Here is a 20,433-nt window from a genome sequence, read left to right as displayed (position 1 = left end):
TTCATTTGAAAATATAAAATCAGATATACAGGTGCTAATGCATAAAATAAATTTGCAAAAAAGTTTCCATAGTAGAGCTAAAATCCTCTAATTTATTGGGAAAAAAGAATACGTACTAATGAATTTTGACTATTAATATAGAAAAAAACAAACTTTTTAACCACCATGCTGCAATTAGGTTCTACACTTTGATGCAATACACTTGGATAGATAATATATCGGGGTTACAGATATAATACACACAGGGGTTGAAGGAAAGACTTTACAACCATCAACAGCTTCAATATTAGCAATCAAAAAAAAATCTAAATCATTGAATATAATCTAAAAGGTACAACAAACATATTAATAAAAAAATTGTATATTCTTTAAGTCTCTGTCTCGTGTATTAAGTCATCCCAAAATCGAGGTACAATATCATCCCATTAAAACAATATATATGGGATGAATTGATGCATGAGTTAGGTTTTCCGAAATATCTGATTTTTTTCATATATATATTTTAAACTTTTCAAATCATGTATAACGGTCTTAAATTTGATGGTACATGTAAAATCTTTTCTTTATACCCTGTGTATATTATAACTACACCGTGATATCAGAGCCATCGAGTAAGAGCAGCAGCAGAGAAGGCAGGGCAACCCTGAACAATTTTGTCCGTATGCCTAAAAATTAATGACAGGGGTCACATTTTCCATTTCTTATGTTTATTTTGTTTGGTGAAGGTTTTGATCGGTGATAAAGCGGCCTTGGTCGCGGCCCTTTTTGTCTTTGTTTATTGGAGTTGACACTCACAACCTTTTGTTGCAAAAAGAAACCCTTTTTGGCTTTGTTTGTTGGAGTTGATTCTCCCAATATTCTATTCAAAAAGAAGGAGCACTGTTTCTGCCGCGGGCGAGACATGGGGATGAGGTAGAATACGAATACGAGGGGGGGAATTAATTCATCAGTGGTACATTAGTGATTCAATGCACCGCTGGTACATTATATATTATTTATCATTGTACTCTGGCATCAGAATTAGTATAGCATCACTTTGGAGCGGGGGGCGGTACGGACCGGCACCACCGAAGTAGATTTTAAAAATAGAATGCATTGCTATTGAAGATAACTCTCGCCATGATAGTTGGATGAATTCAGAGGCACACTTCTGCATGACATCTAGACTAATTCTATTTTTAAGATAATCTGGGATGGCAGACTGAATCGCTTCTTATATAGCTTAGTACTCAGACAAAATGTGGACTAATTCACCATTCATCCCGCTTTCACTTTGGGATATTTTATTTTCTTAATTTTATGGAATGTATTCATATTAGATATACACGACGAGTCTGGCCTCTAAAAAAAAAGAATAATATCTTCCATCCATAAGAATGTATGCATTAGTTTAATATTATATTTTATTTGATCTTCTATTTCTGTTTTATAAGATAATACTCTCATCTTAGCTAATATATCCGGAAAACCATAGACACCGTGCTAGGAGGGAGCATTATTGGTGCGAACTGATATGATCGGATCCAATGAAAATTCTTTTCCTTGCGTTACGCTTCTTGGTGTTATCTGCACAAATTGAATCATTCCTAAATGACCAATCAAAAATTCACTAATTTGAAGAATTAGAAAACATATACATAAATATGTGACAGGGATGACAGGAGACGGGAAAGAGCTAAAGAATGAAATTTTCAGCAACAGTGCGGGGCACTAATTGGTCCCAAAAAAAAAAAATACTAGACGTACGTACATGCTTAGGTGGAAGTCCACATCGGCGTGGCGCGAACCAACAACAACCTCATCTTAATTTGGAATGCCTGAATTTGAGAGAGCTAGGGTGTAGTTAATGGTGTACATATATTGCACCTCATATGGATCAAAGGTCCATCATCTACTCCGGTGGAATGTAGGCAATGGTTGATCTATTGCACTCTTGAATGACACTGCTCCTCTTAATAAGTGGCCCACTTTTATCGATAACTGCACGCAAAGAATGGAACATTACTCCATTGTCTAGTCTCTTAATTTCGACTTGAAATGACGAACCGGATCTGCAAAATTCCTATTGCGCAAGGCATCTGGACCGATCAATTACCGGGTATAGAATAGATTGAGTCACATGGAACTCAAACAGATTTTAGATCCATTTTCTGATGTATCAATTCAGCAGTCCTTTGCTTGGATATGGAAACTTGAAGTCCCCATGAGAATTGGCAGCAGGAAAATGTTACTAGGAATCATGATGGCAGGCTGATTAGAGCCGGAGGTCAGCCTCTGCCATCTTATTCAGTGCCTTTCGCAGAACTAACTGCAGCTTGGTTGGGGCCTCGAGGTAGCTATAATGGAGTTGAAAGCCCAGCAATTATGGCTCGAACGTGACTTGAAAACTGTGATAACTCGGCTTACCGCTAACATAAATGTCAACAGGATGAAAGATCAACCTATCTTCGAAGATGTTATGGCATGGAAAAGAATGCGAGAAGTTTTTGTTGTCAAACACATTATCGCCAAGCCAATTATGCTGCAGATTTTATAGCTATTTCGGAGAAGGCTGGGTGAAATTCATCTTCATGTTGCTGATAATCTGATGTCGGAATTTGCAGCTATTTCGCAGGCTGATGCAGTCATGCAGCATGAGTGGCGTTTTCGGAGAAGGAAGCTGTTTCAACCTTCAGGTTCAGTGATGATTGGCACATCCTAATACTTTCAACGGGAGCCAGATGCATGTGTCAGCTTTTACCCCCTTCTTACCATAATATAGCTAGCATGTATGCTGAGGTTTTTGTATTTCTGTAATCCTTGTCCTGATTCCCATTGCATCATGACCTTATTGCTAGTTTTAAGCCCTTGTACCAAAAAAAAAATGGTGCACACATATGGTCATCATCTATATAATCATGTACATTCAGCTTTACGAGAAGAATGAGAAAAAGCAGCAGGAGGAGAAGGAGAAGGAGAAGGAGGAGTAGGAGGAGGAGGAAAAGAGGAGGGGAAAGAAGTAATGATGGCAACATGTTCGTAAAGACACCGTGCTGGGCATCACAAATGCCGAAATTTGGAGCAGACATCATGTGGCTGGGGTACCACCGTTGTTATCGCCCTGGAAATGGCGTTTGCAAGTCAGCGGATTCTCGTAAAGTTCTGCTCATAGCATAGCTCAGCTAAAAAAGCCGCAAGCACTTTCCAGCGAGTGCAGCTTTTGGAGCCAAAATGGGAAATAACAAAAACAAATTCTGACGTGGCAACTATGGCCACATATTTTTAGAAATCTTACGTGGCAGCAAACCCCTTTGAGAGAGCAGACGTACCCGCGTTCAAATAACTATATTTTATCTAACAAATTCATCACAAAGGTAAACACTTGGGAAAAATAAATGTCCAGCCTTCACATGCGTCAAAGTCAAAACAAGAGGCATGAAAACTAATAAGTTAAGCAGCATATGGGGAAGCTGTTGGCAATAGAGCTTTTAGAATTAGAGCTTTCTAAAGTAGAGCTTTTATAAAAAATTATTTGCTATTTGATAACTACATTTGTAAGATATTGTACTACTTTAATATGTATTTGGTAAATAAACTGAGAAATTACTTTTGGTATGACAAAATAACCATAAAGAACATTGCATAGTATTATATAATAGAGCATAACAAAATAGAATATGTATTAATACATAAATATATAATATAGTATAATATTATTGTAATATAATATAATATTATATACTATAGGATAATAATTTAATATAATATTAAATTATTTAACATAACATATTAATGTATTATGATATAATGTAATATAATATTATATTTATAGTATAATACAATAATAAAGATATAAAATATTATAGTTATTAGCGTAAATTAATTTTTCATAATATGATAAATTTTTTGGATAGGTGATAAAATTGGTTAAACAATTATTAAAGGGACATTTTGTGTAATTATTATATTTTATCATGGATATTTTATTCAAAAAAAACTTTCCGACTAGGCCTAAAAGTGCTTTTTCGAAAAGCTCCAAAATGAAGATTGTCCCAAAAGCTATTTTTAGCTTTCTAAAAAAGCTAAAACTGCTTTCCGAAATTTTTACAGAGCACCTCTATTTTATGTAAAAGTACTTTTGGAAAACCAGAAAGTATTTTTTGGCCCTCCAAAACCTATTTCAAACAGGGCCTTAGTCATATCAAAAATAGAAAGCTACTAAGTTATTAGATCCTTCTAATATTTCCTAATGTTAGTTGATTGTAGAGCCGACATATTCTTAACGTAGAGGATTTCTAACGGTAAACTATAGTTATCTATAATTTTTCATGTGGAAGTCAATAGCTATCAGGGTCTGGTCTTAGGAGAGAATCAAGACCTGAAGTCCAGGTGGCGGCTCACTTTTTTTTTAAAAAAAGAAATATAAAGAAACTCTACAACTTTGAGCTATTTAACATTATATCTCAAAAGTTTAAAAATTACTAATTAACCACAAAAACTTCAAATTCGTTGCAATATGAACCAACCGGCTTTCTCCATTATAAAATACTATCACATGAGGGTCACCTAGTATCTAAATTTTTGTAAAATTTCAAAACTACCCTTCCAACTAACTTAACAAGGAGCTATTGTTTCAGTCGAATTGAAAGGAAGAGAAAACTGAGTCACATGGATGGAGCATGTTGAGATCTATGCAAATGGATGAATGATGAAATACTTTGAGATCTCTGGAAGTGGATAAATGAAGGAAGATGAAGTGCTTGGAGATCTGTAAAGATATATGAATGACAAAGGACATAGTGCTATGTAAATGAATGAATGATAGACGATGGAATACTTTGAGATATATGCATGTGGATGGATGATAGAGGATGAAGCTCTTTGAGATTTCTGTAGATGGATAGATGATGGAGTGCTTCGAGATCTATATAGGTAGATGAATGATAAAAGATGAAGCGTTTGGATAAATAACGGAGGATCGAGTGCTTTAAGATCTTTGCAGGAGGATGAATGTCAAAGGATATAATGCTTTGAGATTTGTGCAAGCAGATGGATTAGAGAGGTGATGCACTTTGAGATCTATGCAGGCGAATGGATGACAAAGAATGAATTGCTTTAAGAGCCATGCATACGAATGAATGACAGTAGATGGAGCGCTTTGAGATCTATTCAGATGGATGAATAATGAAGAACAAGTGCTTTGAGATCTATGCTGGTGGATGGATGATGGAGGATGGAGCGCTTTGAGATATATGCAGTGGATAGATTATGGAGGATGGCGTGCTTTGAGATCTCTGCAGACGGATAGATCATAGAGAATAGAGTGCTTCAAGATTTTTGCAACTAGATGGATAATAAAGAATAGAGCACTTTAAGATCCGTGCAGGTAAAAGTTGATGGAAGATGGAGTGCTTTAAGATCTACGCAGAAGGATGAATGATAGAGCATGGATTATTTTAAGATCCGTGCAAATAGATGGATGATAAAGAATGGAGTGCTTTAATATTTGTGCAGGAGGAAAGATGATTCAATTTCTTTTTGCGATAGTTCTCCGGCGAGTACCATCTCCACTAATTTAAAGCCTTGCCGTTTGGTCTGTGACTATCATCTGCCTAAATATGGAATGACATGAAGCTGAATCTCTTGGTACCATGTCGAATTGCAAGCTTGACATGTTCCCTTCGATTCAGTTGGGACTATCAATCAGTGATAGGAAGCTAGCTAAGGATGCATGGTTGCCATCGATCAACAAAAATGATAGAAGGTTGGTGCTTGCTGCCCCTGCTATTACAAGGATATTCACAAGTTCCCTGCCCGAGTGTCCAAGAGACTTGATGCGAGAAGGCGAGCATTCTTCTGGGGAGGCAAAGAGCAGGGATGTAACTGCCTAGTCAACTGAGAAAGCGTGCGTTCGCAGGGGGGGCGAGGCATTAAGAATCTGGAGGAATTAGGCAAAAGGACTGGTTTATCTTAGGGATTTACCTATTTCTATTCAGAAAGCTACACCTCTCATTCACTCGGATGATAACACACTGCTACTAATGCTTCACCTCAGTTCGCATACCACACTTGCTTTGCTCTCCTTGCTCGATGAAGTATTTTGATAGTACGACATGAAAATTTTCATGGCCAAACATCCCAGATCAGCATCTACAACATGTTTTGTCATCATAAGACTAGTATTCTATAAACTTCAATGCATGACTTACGATGAAGGTACACAAGAGCATAGGACTAGTATTCTATAAACTTCAATGCTGAAGGTATACAAGAGCATCGCAGACAAGTCTGCTCCGAGAGATGAGCTTGTGGCGGCCAAACATTCCAGTTCTTCGCTCCTGAACACCAAAAAGCAGAGAGAAACAAGCCAAGCCACCAACATCTCATCAAATTTCAGATTTTCTTTATACCACTGATGTATCTTTCATCGACAACTTGGTTCAATTTTTCAGAAAAAGAATCCGCTGTCTCACTTGCTGCTGCTTCAACCGGCGAGGTGGACGCTACAAGAACATAATTCTCACCATTGCCCACATCTAGTTCATACAATTCAGCGAAAACCTCGCAGACAGCATCAACCAACCCCTTATGGAAGGACCCATCCGCAGGAATGACATTTACTACTAGAATTCCATGGTCATTAAGAACCGACCTCGCAGCCCAAAGAACATCCTTCCGAACAAACTCCAAAGGCGGTGCACTGATACCACTCATAGCATCTCCAGAGTCCAAGTCCACCATGATGGCATCGAAACCAGAAGAAGGATCTCCCAATTTCTCTATCCCTGTACCGCCGACGCGATCCAAAACCTGCCCATCTTCCAAACCACAACAAGCCGTCGTCCCTTCTCGGGCAAAGCTCTCGATCAGTCGAATCCCATCGCCAACACAAACACGAAGGAGCTCATCCTCGACCAATCCAAAATGCCGCCTTGCAACGTTTAGAACCACGTCATCAGCCTCCACCCCCAACACATCAAAACCCAACTTTGATCTCAGGCACATCAAGAGAGCCCCGCCGCCGACCCCAACGCAGAGAGCCCGGGGCATCAAACCCGATCGGACTCGCTCCCCGATCGACGGGGCGATCAGGGAGAGGCCAGCGACCATGGGCCCGAGGTAGGGCTGCACCAAGGAGCCTGTCTCCGGCCGAAACATCCCAACTTTCAAGGAATGGGGGAGGAGCCGTACCTGGGTCTGCACCAGATTCGGTTTCCGCCGGAACCGCAAGCGCCGCCGGCGCTCCGGAGGCGCCGGGGACTGGTCGATCTCCACGTCCTCCACCAGCATCTGCCCGACCGCGGGGCCCGCCAGCGCCTCCACCGGAACGCCGGAAAGCACTTCGTCTTCGAAGGAGAGGAAGGGGATCTCCGGGATGCCGTGCCGGAAGGCGGCCCTGGGGGAGAGGGCGAGGAGGAGGGGAAGGAGGCTCTGCTGGAACCGGAGGAGCGAGTCCCTATCGGGATTCGTTCCGGGACGGGAGTAGGGCTGGGGGAAGGGGGAGGGTGGGTCGCCGATGAGGACGAGGCGGGAGAGAGGGGAGGAGGAGAGGAGGAGCTGGAGGTGGCCGGCGGGGGTGGAGAAGATCCAGTCGTGCTCGCGGCCGAGAGGGACGATCATGGCGGCGGTGGCGGGCGGCGGACAGGGCGGCAGTGGGAGAGGGGAGTCGAGGACGGCGACCCGGAGGGGATCGCCGTAGGGGCCGGGGCCGGGGCCGGGGCCGGGACCGGGACCGGGGCGGGGGTTAGGGAAAGAGAAGGAGAGGAAGCGGGAGGGGGAGAGACGCTCCAAAGCAGCCGGCTCGATTCCCGAACCCATCGGGCCTTCTCCCGGTTCCGGCCGGAGGATTTTCCTTGTCGTGCAGAAAGCACCCTATCCTTTTTGTTACCTTGTAAATAGCACCTCGGACCTTCTGGGCCTACGGGATTCATTCGATTGGGCCCAATAAACCGTTGGGCTGAGAATTTGGATCAGAGTTTTTCTTAGAATGGCACATATCCCCAACCTAACCTAGCTAAATAACATCTACTTTTTGACGTACCTTTTCCAGTATGCGACATTATATAAATATGATCAACCTAAACGAATTGGTCTAAAATGAAGTAACCTAGCCTAATCAGATCACATCAAATGAGTTATTGTTTGGGCTTAAAAACTTTGAGCTTATGTTACACCTGATTTTTGACTCCACAGCTTTGGTTACTCAAGGGCCTCCTGGTTTTGAGCGAAGAGCGAACGTCGGGGACCGCCGACTCAATGCCACTTCGGGCCAACCAAATGCTCAACGTGAGCATGATCCATGATCCATGATCCATGATCCATGATCCATGATCCATGATCCATGACCATATCATTTCTCTTTTTCGATCATTCCAAGAAGCACATGGTATTCTATCTTCCAAGCCTGCTTCCAAGCAGATGAGCTCTTCTCAGTCTTCTTATCCATCTTCGTTGGCTGTCATGGCAGGGGAGAAACGGTAAGTTTAGGCAACATGCCAAAGAGACTCAAGAGGTTGAATAGACTACTCTTCTCCTTGCAACTGAATATCTCAGATCCATTGAAGTGCCAAACTTGAGTGACACTCGAATTTTTTTGTTGCCTTCGCCAACCGTCCCATCCAACAATTGTTGCTGGGCAGCCCTCATAACAGATTTCATCAAAATCAGCTTTGATCAATACATTTAATTCTTCTGCGGCAATTTTTATGTATTTACATTATGTCATATTGATGGTCGTGATCCATACAATTATTCTCGTGCAGTGCTATGGTCGAAGTTGTACTCAATTAGCAAGTCGAAGAACTCAGGTAGCAAGTTAAAATATATGGCTAGTAGGTCAAGTACTAATAGAAGGATGCGAACCATAGGCTAAGTATCAGAGATGAAAGCTGAAATATCAAGGGTACAGACTGATATACCAAAGATGCCGATCGAAACACCAAGAGGTTAAAGCCAAAATACCAAAAGAGCAGACTGATACATTCAAGAATGCAGTCTGAAAAATCAAAAGTATAGGTTGAAATACCTTCAAGCATCAAGGTTTAGACCAAGTAGCTAGGTGTAAATAGGGAGGGCATGAGAGTTATCAATTTAGGACGAGGCCTTTAATGGAGTGGTAGCTAGCCAGTAATTACAACTACCAAGAATGTTGATGAATGATAGCACTACCCAAATTATAGAAGTAGTAGGAGGGAGATAACTTCATGCATAACAATAGTGGTCCATCTAGCATCAATAAGTAAGAACATGTATCAAAATTGAATAGTTGTATCTATTTTACCACTATTCAGAGTGTGGGAGGAGTGGTAACATAACCGAGAATATAAGACTAGAGGAAGGAAGATATCTACCATGCATAGCAATAGCGGTCCATATGGTGTAAATGAGCAATCCAAGTAGTTCATAGAACCAACTTATAAGTATCAAATTGTAATCTCAAGAAGGGGCTTTTAATCCTTCGCCATATTAATGATCAATTTCTTTATCAGTTTATCATTCACTTATTTTAATTGATCCTTTTAATTTTTAGTTAGTAGTTCATAGCTTCTAATTACTATTCCCTTTCTCGAAAGTAATCGAACCCACTACCATCTATTTTTTTCCTGTTGAGTTATTAGTAGCATGCTCTCGGATTTATCCAAGCCCAGCTATCAACTTATTCGTTTTTCTGTCTCCATGATCTCGAGAAAAAGGAAGCCAACAATATATATGGCCACACTTCTTTACGATCCACCGAGATTACTGCAGCGTGGCATGGGTTGGGGACAATGACTATGTTTCAATCTGATAAATGGTCCTTGGAGAGGATTCTATAGCCATGGTTTCATTGATCCGTGGACGGGGAATAGACCAACATCCTTTCTTGAGGAGCATCGGATCTCTGCGCTCTTCGATTCCAAACTTCTCCTGCAATCATGTGTGTAAGAGAACCAACCAACCAACCCGTTTATTTTGGAACGGCAGTCACCTCTGCACCAACTTATACTGTTTGGGCTTCAGCCTTCTCTCCTTGCTCAACTACTTGTACCTGATGCGCTTGGTGTTTCTTTCTTAGAGTGGGTTATCAACTTCCTGTAATTAAACACACGCACGCACGCACTCAACACTCACTCACACACACACGCACGCACGCACGCACTCACACACACACACACACACACACACACACAGAGAGAGTTTTAGTAGTTCATCATCAAATAGGGATGGGTGAAGATTATAACGTTTTTGCTGTTTAGGTAGGTCTAGGTTGGCGCCTTTGCCTGGCTTAGGTTACCCTTGTTGCATCTCAGCCATCTCTGAACGGATAATTATAGTGAAACTAAAGCATGCTATAAGACAAAAGTTACGTCACAATGCTAAGCATTTCTTCAGTCCCAGCTCATACTTGATCAAATCTCGCCAATACATACATTATCACTAATATGAATTAATCGAGTCAAATGGAACCAGATCGTTTCAGATGAGCTGCTGTGGCTGAAAATCTTTGAAGCAGTATCAAGTCTTTGCTGTTCGTTATGAAATTGGGTTGATCTATAATTAAAATGTTTGTTAGGTAAGTGCAGGTTGGCACTTTACCAAGCTTAGCTCACCCTCCTCAACCTCTGAACTAAAAATTGTAGTCAAATTAAATCATGCTCCAGAATGACAACTCCCTGTCGGAATAGATTCCTAGTGTATATAAAACTGTACCTTCTCGTTACTACCAAATCAGATACACGCCATGTTCAAATGCACGGGAGCAAATGATGGTTAACTTAAAACTTAAAGTCCAGCTCTGCTAACATCCCATGCGTCTTGGGTGTATATAGAGTGTATCTCATGCTTTGTTGATCAGATGAAAATCCTTTATCCTGCTGAGTTCATTTTTTATATAAAAAATGAAACGAAAAAGAAAAAAAAAGAGTCATTTTCATCAGTTCTCCACCATGCAAGGTGAATGCATCCAATGGGCTCGGGCAGGATCGCACAACAGCACGCGCACCGCCCACCCTTCCGGCTCAAATTCAGAAGTACTGTGACTGCTTAAGGTCTTTGCTAAAAACCAAAAGAGCACCTAAAAATCACATCCAGGCCAGGTCAGCGTTCACCCAATACCAACATTCTTACCTTGTTCCCTCCTCTTTCCGGCCTCTCGGATCAATATGGTACCAGTCAGCTTCGCCATCCTCATCAACTAGTAGCCACCAATTAGTATATGATGTCTTCTCTTATTTTTTTCCATTGAAATGGTCGGAGCTGGTGGTTTCCACCCTATAAAGTAAAAGCCATTGGAAGAAGTGGACTAAAGTCGCTGTCTTCTGGAAAAGAGCTCCTCCACGTGGATCTCGTCAAAGATGCATGCGGATTTGCGTCCATCCCGCCTACCGTTCCGTAGCCAAACACCGGGACGCGTGCTTCTAGCCTTACGAACTAACCACCTACTCTGCTTACCTTTGTGCAGAAGAGATGGCCTGCGGTGATATGCTCTCAAGAAGGTCAGTCTGGCCTTCAGGGAGATGTGCTCATGAGGCCCATGCTCGTCTCATAAGAGCTCATCAAACAAGTTTACTTTGAGAAGAAAAGTTAATACTATGTTGGCGGAACTCGGCGGGAGTGTCCTGTATATCACGGCTGCGAGCCATTGGTATTTAGTGGTTTGAGCCGCCACCATGGACTCGCTCAACAGCTCTAAAGAATAGGACATCGGTTGGCTGAAAGCATAGTGGTTGGGAGGGTTGAGTTTATCCTTTGCTTTAGTCAGACAGGCACTAAATAGGAAACGTTTGACTTTTGTACATGCTGTGCCACTCACAATCCAATGTCGCTTCCACCCAGATTCAAATATTTCAATATTCGGGATGCCCACTAGGAGATTGCAATGAGAGGTCAGCATTTCGCCCTTCAGACAAGGTTTGAAGAAGATGTTCTTGAGATTGGATAATTTTATCACCCCCGTGGAACGCGGACCTTCTCTGTCCCTTCCTTGTTAATAATGATATTATTATTATAAATGTGGAGGTGAAATTACTTTCTAATACCCTTTTATCGGTGAACAAGATATTTATACGATGACGAACGTGATGATGTCTTTCCCCGGTATCCATATATTTTTTAACCGCGAGCACAATGTGCAGCTAATTTGGTGGCCTACATTTGCAGTTCCCATCGCGTGTACCATATCTTCCCCTGAATTTTTTTCAAAGATGTTTTTAATGTTGTGGAACCGTCAAAAACAGATTGTGATGCATTTATTTGACTTATCAATTGAAGAGTAAGAAAAGGAAGCATGGTCTCATGTTTTTTTTTTTTATTCTTTTGATGAATCCAGATTTTATTTAAACCAATCTAAAAATATATATATCTATGTGACTCAGAAAATAAAATATGAAAAAAATAGGAAGAGACCGCATGCTTTTTCAAAGTGCATAAACAATAGCTCATTTATGAAACTATTGCACTATTAAGCTAGTTAGTGGGTGTGTAAGAATTATATTCTTGAATAAAGCACCATATAGCATTGTATTATTTTCAATAACCATGGTATCATAAAAAAAGAGAAAGATCTTTAATGATGAACTATGAACTTTATGAAGTAATAAAGTGGATGGAACTTATATATATATATATATATATATATAAGCGGAGGAATGGGTGTGAGGGGCTGGAAGATGGATGCACCCTGCAAAGTTGAGCTACATCTTATTGAACTTAGATATTTTTATACTTTTGGATGAATAGATTTGGCTCCTTCATATAGTTTTACAGTATTTATATTTATAATAGATAGGAGTTCTCTTTCCATAAAAAAAACCTAATTTCCATATTCAGCTAAACTTTTGGCTAGGATTATAAAAGTTATTTGAAATAGCTGGTAAGTTCTCGTAATTATGTACCAATTCGAATGTATGATAATCTATTATTGATCTCTTTCATCATATTTAAACCTACACCAATGTGGCATTAGGGGACTGTAAAATATATGGTGTCGTACTTGCACTTTCTTTTTTTAAAAAAACAAAAGAGGCAGTCGTACCTGTCTAATGAGTGAAATGCTTTTACATCTGGCAAGAACAGGTGGACCTATTCATATACTAAAACACTAAAACATAATATATTATATAATAATTTATTGACCCGCAAAAAACTTCAGATGCGTTATGGATCACTTTAACTATTATGAGTAGGGTTGGACAGAGTACAGAAGCGAGATCTGATGCATCGGAAAGCCGAATTATAGGCCAAACTTTCAGAGATCATAATTTGATCATATGATGCCCGACTGAGATGATTTTTTTTAAAATTAGATATATTTTTGAGATATACAATTTTGGACAAACCTCTTAGGAGGTTGAATTAGAGCAAAATTCCATCATTTAGGCCCTAAAATAGGCTAGTAAAATTAAAAAAATTTATTTTGGATAAGACTTTAACTAGACGTAGCTCACTAGCCGATAAAAATTCGGTGGAGCAACAGAAGACAAAGTTGATGTAGAAGTCGAGATCTACATCCTCAAGATTTTTAGATTTTTTTAGAAAATTTCTACTAAAAATATTTATTTTAAAAAATAATTTTATTAGGATTAAAAAGAGAAATCTAATCCAAATTATGTAAGAGTGGATCTTACCATTATACGTAAAGGCTATATACCTTATTTTTTAATAATTAATAAAAAAAGACTTAAAATCCTACTTTCACAGTATTCCATTTTCTTCTAGTTATCTTTTGATAGATTCAAGTTGAGCAGATTGAAAATCTTCTTTTTCTCTGATTGGATCATCTATAAACTTCAAACAAAACCCTCGAGACATGCATTAATCCACGGAAACTTGATAAGTTAGAAAAGAAATCGCATGTTTACATCAAACAACGCTAATCTCATAATTCATAGAGAACAATTTGACTCTTGTGTTTCCTTTCTCATATGACTTTTCAAAGATCACAACGCTCCAGCTGATATTATATGCAGACATCTCATCTGATTCTAGAGGAATGCTAGAACTAAAGCAGTGTTTGGATGTTCGGATAGGCGAGAACCTCTCGAAAAGGCCAAAAATGGCCATGGGTAACTTCATCCAAGCAAAATGCTATATACCGTGTCGGAAGTGGTAATTCTAGTCAGCCTCTCTGGCCGAATAGATTTTATTTTACTAATCATCCTTGTCTTCTTCATAGTATTTCGATATTTATTTCATGATAACCAAAAGAATTTATTCGAATGACCAAAATTTATCTAAATAAAGCCACCGTTTCCGCCCCATCAACCAAACGCAGGCTAGAGTGGGAGGCACTACCTGCAGCCTGGGATATGTCAATAGGCGAAAATGGCCTGGTGTGGTGTAACAAACAGGGCTCCATTTTAGTCCTATTATAATGTCTAGGAATCACGATGTCACGGGAAAAGAAACCACAAATTTGCATGCAGAATGTACAAATGCATTTGCAAGCAAAGTCAAAAAAAGAAAAAGCTGGATACCTACAATCAAATTCTCGCCGCAATGTTAAAGTAGAAATCGATAAAATCCATTTGGCTTCTTGTGGCATGCTGCCTTTGACTATTAAAGCACTCTATGGCTGGCCAAATTCTTGTGACAACGTGGGCCCGCTGCGTCCCAGTCATATATCTCGGTAAGTTTGTGGGACGAGGTTCCCTTCAATACAACGTGGGTTCACTTTCCTTTGGGCAAATCCACCATTGGGTTGCTTTGAAAGTTGTGCGGGGGTGGGGCGTGATCCGACGGGCGACGTTGCAAAGGAAGATTAATCATTCTTTGGCGCAAATGATACAACCCGAACCTGCTAGCTCCAAGGACCGCTTGTCGACAACCGGGCATCCAAGTACCCCAGACAAATATGTCAACCGACCCAAAGATTCAAATCTTTACGGGTCTTATTTTTTTATGTCAAGGCCCAAGTGGGCTTGCACGCCCCAATGTAGTTGCTTATCTCTCTCTCTCTCTCTCTGTTATATATTATGTAGTTCCTCCGTTCTTGTTCCTCTATTTCACTCAGCTCCCACCTTTGTCTTTTGGAAGACTTCTAGTCATGATGAGAGTAGAGAAGATGCTTCCTTCCATACTCTGCTTGGTGGTTTCCATCGCCGCAGGACCAGGTTGGGTTGGAAACGCGGCGTCCTTGCCGGCCAAACAGATCGAGAGAGGCTTCTCGGCCACCCACGACCCATCCTACTCCGAGTTCCAGCCTCTCCTCGCCGACCCGAACGGCGTTTTCTCCCTCGGCTTCCTCCGCTTCAACTCCACCCAGCTCGAGCTCGCGGTCCTCCACCTCCCCTCCTCCCTGCCCGTCTGGCGCGCCAACACGGCTCGCCCAGCACTCTGGACCGGGTCCACCTCCTTCTCCTTTAATGGCACCCTGGCCCTCTCCGACCCGGAAACAGGGATAATCTGGTCGACCCCGACCGCCGGCGGGGACCGACTCGTTCTCCTTGACTCCTCCAACCTTCAAATCCAAAAGCATGGAGATCCCATCGATGTTCTATGGCAAAGCTTCGATTTTCCATCGGATACTCTGGTCCAGAACCAGAACTTTACCTCGAAGGCCGCTCTTTTGTCCACGAACCGGAGGTATTCTATGCGTTTGGGCTCGAACTACCTCTCCCTTTCTATGGAAGTCGGCAAAGACCCGGCGCCGATGTACTGGAAGCACACGGCAATGGAAGCCAAGGCCCAGATCGTCCCTGGCCAAGGGCCGATCTACGCCCGGGTCGAACCGGCCGGGTTCCTCGGCATGTACCAAAACGAGAAGCCCCCCGTCGACGTGCTATCCTTCGACACGTTCAGCAGAGGGATCTCCGGGCTCCGCCGCCTGACCCTGGAACCCGACGGGAATCTTCGGGCGTACTACTGGAATGGCTCGACCTGGGTGCGGGACTTTACGGCCATCACCGAGCCCTGCGGCCTCCCAAGCACCTGCGGGCCCTACGGCCTCTGCAGCACGGGGGAGCCCCTCTGCAAATGCCTGGATGACAGCACCGACGGGTGCCTCCCGGCGGATTCCGGCGATCTTTGCGGATCGGAAGGAGATGATTTCTGGGTTTTGAGAAGCAAAGGCGTCGACTTGGCGAACAAGGAGCTTCTGGGGTTCCAAAAGGTGGTGTCTTTGGCGGAGTGCGAGGATTCCTGCGAGCGGAACTGCACCTGCTGGGGCGCCGTCTTCAACAACGCGACGGGGTACTGCTACCGAATGGATTACCCGATAGAGACGGTGGTGGAGGGAGACGAGGGGAAGGTGGGATACTTTAAGGTGAGGGCGAGCGCCGGCGGCGGAGGGCGAGAGGAAGAAAGCCCGCGGAAGAAGACCGGGGCGGTCTTGCTAGTGGTCGGCGTCGTTATCCTCGCCGGAGCGGCGGGGTTCGGGGCTTACCGGATGCGGAACCGGATGAGGATGAGAGGCGACGTCGATGGGTCGATGACGGTGGGGCTCGCTCCGGGACCGTATAAGGATCTGAACTCGGCCTCCTTTCGATCGATCGAGCTCTCCAACTCGTTCAAAAAGTGAGGCAGGCAGAGAGCGAGAGATAGAGAGAGAGAGGAGCACGTCGCTCTCTGGCCGGAGTGCCTTCGGCGGTGCGAGGCCGGGAGGGGAAGCGTGGATCGCGTCCGATGGCCCATCCAACGGTTCTGATTTTTTAAGATGGAAGTGAAATGAAAGAGAGAATATATTCTTTTTCGTTGATTTTTTTATCTTTTACATGAGTCACGGGTTTAGTATAAGCTGGGTCATTTATGTTACCATTTTGAGACCATGCGCCCGCTGTTCTTTGGTACAGTAGATGGATGAATCTCAGGCGTTGATCTAGACTACCATCTCGTGGATGGATCTCCAACTCTGTGCCCCTACCCTTTTTTTTTTTTTTTACCTCTTTCGTAATAAGGCACCAGCACCGATTTTAATTCTATTTTATTTCAGCGGGCCGTAGCCCATGGATCTCGAGTTCTGATTTGTTGCTTTGCAGGAAAGCAAATCCTGTTCTCAAAGAACTATATCAGATATGCTTTATGTTTCTTCACTTAATTAATCCTGTTCTTCAAATTTCACCTGCAAACCCATTTTATTAGTTTGATCTCTTGACATATAAGTTACTAGTACTGAATCTTTATTATGCTTGTTTTGTATAAGCCGCATGTTGTTTACAGTTATAGGCAATTTATCCAAGGTTTAGTCAAATACCGGTCACCTTGGGCATCTCTTTGTTGTGGTGATGCTCATATAATGATGTGTTTGTCGTCAGATCTTCCGGTTGCCATAAGAACTTCAAAATGAAAGAAATCCTCGCAAGGTTAAGTGAATAAAGGTATACGGGCGCTTGCATGGAAAGGATACGACACAAGTGTTGCATATGTCTACTTATTTATCAATTGATGTCACTGATATAACAAGTCCATCTCACGGGGACTATTTCTGATTGTATTCTTCCTAAGGACTCAACCTTTGAATTTGAGAGGAAGAGAAACAGGACTGAGAGATATGACAGGAATGTTACTAAGAACACATTGAAGGCCATAAAGAAGATTGATAAAGTCGCGATGAGGTCGGCTGCTCTCTCATTATGCTATCTTCTGCATTTCTTCAGCCTGCCATATGCTTCTTTAAAACTTTCTGTATTTGCTATTGTCTTTCCGAATCTGTTCTGTTATAGCTTTTTTCTACCATCCATACAAATGCTTTCTGGCAAATCTTACAGGATGAAGGGTAAGATGGCAAAGGAGAAGGCCGAGGCAATCAAGGAATGAGAACAGAGCATAAACATGGTTGAACAACCGGTTAGCTTTTCGACAAGATGCTTCACTCACCCTTCCAAAGATTGAATCGCATGGAGGAATCGTTGATTAATTTTGTGCAATGGCCAAACATTCTACAGAGCACTTCAAAGAGTCAATCGCATGGAGGAATCGTTGATTAATTTTTCTTAAGGACTTTTTGTTTGTTAACTATTGTAATGCCAAGGCATGCGGGAAATTTTGTTTTGAGTTGTATGCTGAGAAATCCAAATGGTGGTTGCCTGGCTAGCTTGGATTTTCCCTCTCTACTTTGAGATCTCAATCTGTAAATTAGTGGCATTAACACTGCATTTGAATCAAAAGCATAGCAGTGTTTTGAAGGCTGACGTAATTAATGTTGCAATCAATGTACCGGGTGAATTCCTTTTTAATTTTTGCTCGAGGCTGTCTCGAGTACTTCATGCTCCACTCATGGGAACCTGAATGTCGGAATTTATTCGAAGGAGAAGACGCAAGTTTCTATTGCATTTTGATGTAGAAGATGGTGAAAGAATTGTGATGTGAAAAATACTGGGCAGGAAGATTTGCTAGTTCTCGATGGAAAGGGAATCGCAGACTTGTTAGGCACTGATAAGTGTCATAACCTATCACAACCAGATTGAAAACCTATCAAAGCCCGCCACCAAGTTTCTGATTAACCGATCAAAGCCCGCCATGGGCCAATCTAAAGGCGTGTAGAGAATCTTTTAAATTTCAAATTCTCTTTCCAACGGGTGACATCTCGGCCACGATCATGGGCGAGATGCATCGATGAAATGTCCGCTTGCAGTGGCGGGGATGAAGCGAAAGTAGCTGACAGGAGACAAGTCGAAGAGCTAACAACAAAGGAAAGAAACAAAGACTCATTCATATCCCTGTGCTGCTGTAGCGGGTTCGGCTTGCTAACTGACAGGGGAGGTGATGATCCTCCACCCCTCGGTCTTTAGAAAGCTGAGCCTTACAAAAATAAAAGATCGATAGATCTTCCCTAAATGAGTAAGTTGCAAGGTTGGGAATCTATTAAAGAGAGAGAGTCATCGGCTAAGCTTTTGAACTGCTTTCGAACTCTTACGCTCTTATGTTGCCACTTCGTCATTCTCACAATACCTTCACTATTCTCTGAAAATTCGTTTTAGGCATTAGAGGGTCCACCACCAAAAGCTCTCCAACAAAAAAAACTTTGCCTTTGCTGTTTCATATCAGAACAAAATCCTGAACAATATCTCCTCTTTCAAATACTATCTCAGAAGTGGCTAGCATTGGAGCATCGCCACCCGAGCATAGAGATCACTATCTCGCCGCCTTAGAGACAAATTGCAATCTTCAACCAACCTCCATAATCAGAATAGTTAATCAGCTAAGCCCTCCGGCAGATTGGCACCTTGATTGGGCCGATTCCTAGCAGCCTGAAATTTTCTTTTTCAAGACTAAAAGCGGAACTAAATAAAATGAGAGAATTACAGAAAAAGTTCCCAGATGGGTCGTGCACATTGCATGGCAACAAAAAGAGTCTTATAACATAAGATGATAAATAACTGCCTGGGGATGCTTCTATTAAAATAAAACACAAAAGGAGAAAAAAAAGATGGAAAAAATTAAAATAGCATCCTAACTCCGTTTGATGCTTCCTAACTTGCTTCAATACAGCTGCTGCATGTATGGTTCAGTCTAATTCCTGGCATGTGGAGCTATGCCTGTTTATGGTTTGTGCCTTGGCTTGCAGAGATGTGCATTGTGGATTTGTGGTCTCTGCAACCCGAGATGGCAGGCGTTTAGAGCTAAATAAGCATGCAAACACCATCAAGAGGACATTTCCTTGGAAATATTCTGGCAGTACCACTTTCCCGAGTCGAACTTAGAACCACGAAAAGCAAATGCTTTTACTCAAAACTCGATTGCAATCATTTGCCAAACTGCATGCTCGATAAGGTGTAGCTTAGGAAATGTCAGACAACTGTAACAAGTTTCCTCCACATCAATCTTGCAGAGAAATCCACAATTTCAATCAAATGCATCTGTATTTACGAAGGGCTCTTGCATGAATGATACACACCCATCAATAAACACCTTCTACGATAAACACCTTCTCATCACCTTGGATATTATTCACCCCCTTTAGCCAGAGCTTATCCACATTGTTCTTCTGTTGCGAGACATTAATTTCCATTTAGGTGTTCCACATCATAACATCTCCTAAACTTCAACTACTATCTCGGAGCTTTCTCCTCCTAAAGAAGGCGTTTCCCTTATCTCTGTATTCATCAGAGAAAATGGAAACCTACTCGCAGTCAAAATTTTGTAATAGGTGTGAAGCAGTCCTTGGGGCGTGTACCTCACTTTCATAGAAGATGGGTTCTTCCAACTGAAAGAGTCCTTCGACTGACTAGTTAGCTTATCAGGCAGCTGCAGAACTTGTCCACAACTTAATTCCAGTACTACCTTAAAAATGAAGATGTTGAAGAACTAAACTGAAATGTGGTTAAAAGGATTTAGAGTCAAAACACATGAATTTTCTTGCAGACAAGATAGATATAAATCGTTGAACATATAAAGGTTGGCATACCCTCCTTCAATGTGAACTCTCTAATGGGAATTCAACTGTCAGTGATCCCCTTGGGACCCTTGAAAGAGATTATTGCGAAGGACATGGTAGTGTGCTTCAAGTCAAACATGTATTGTGCCTGTCTTCAGAATGTC

At 41.9% G+C, this 20,433-nt stretch overlaps 2 protein-coding genes and 1 pseudogene across 2 annotated transcripts; 2 read left to right on the top strand and 1 right to left on the bottom strand.

Moving 5' to 3' along the window:
- Nucleotides 1–6,139: 6,139 nt before the first annotated feature.
- LOC103719851 (S-adenosyl-L-methionine-dependent methyltransferases superfamily protein) lies at nucleotides 6,140–7,852 on the bottom strand. Its single transcript, XM_008809279.6, has one exon. The coding sequence runs from the start codon at nucleotides 7,795–7,797 to the stop codon at nucleotides 6,373–6,375; it is 1,425 nt and encodes a 474-aa protein (XP_008807501.3). The 5' UTR covers nucleotides 7,798–7,852; the 3' UTR covers nucleotides 6,140–6,372.
- A 7,051-nt stretch (nucleotides 7,853–14,903) lies between these two features.
- LOC103719850 (D-mannose binding lectin protein with Apple-like carbohydrate-binding domain-containing protein) lies at nucleotides 14,904–18,165 on the top strand. The gene is made up of 2 exons (XM_008809278.6): nucleotides 14,904–17,507; nucleotides 17,661–18,165. The coding sequence occupies exon 1, from the start codon at nucleotides 15,002–15,004 to the stop codon at nucleotides 16,472–16,474; it is 1,473 nt and encodes a 490-aa protein (XP_008807500.4). The 5' UTR covers nucleotides 14,904–15,001; the 3' UTR covers nucleotides 16,475–17,507; nucleotides 17,661–18,165.
- LOC148714169 (uncharacterized) lies at nucleotides 16,899–17,709 on the top strand (annotated as a pseudogene).
- Nucleotides 18,166–20,433: the final 2,268 nt, after the last annotated feature.

The sequence above is a fragment of the Phoenix dactylifera genome, chromosome 4 (genome assembly GCF_051530095.1).
Source record: "Phoenix dactylifera cultivar Ajwa chromosome 4, Ajwa_hap1_PhDact_Kaust_v1.1, whole genome shotgun sequence".
Lineage (NCBI taxonomy): Eukaryota > Viridiplantae > Streptophyta > Magnoliopsida > Arecales > Arecaceae > Phoenix > Phoenix dactylifera.
Note: the sequence above shows the minus strand (reverse complement) of the source record. Positions and strands in the feature narration are given on the sequence as shown.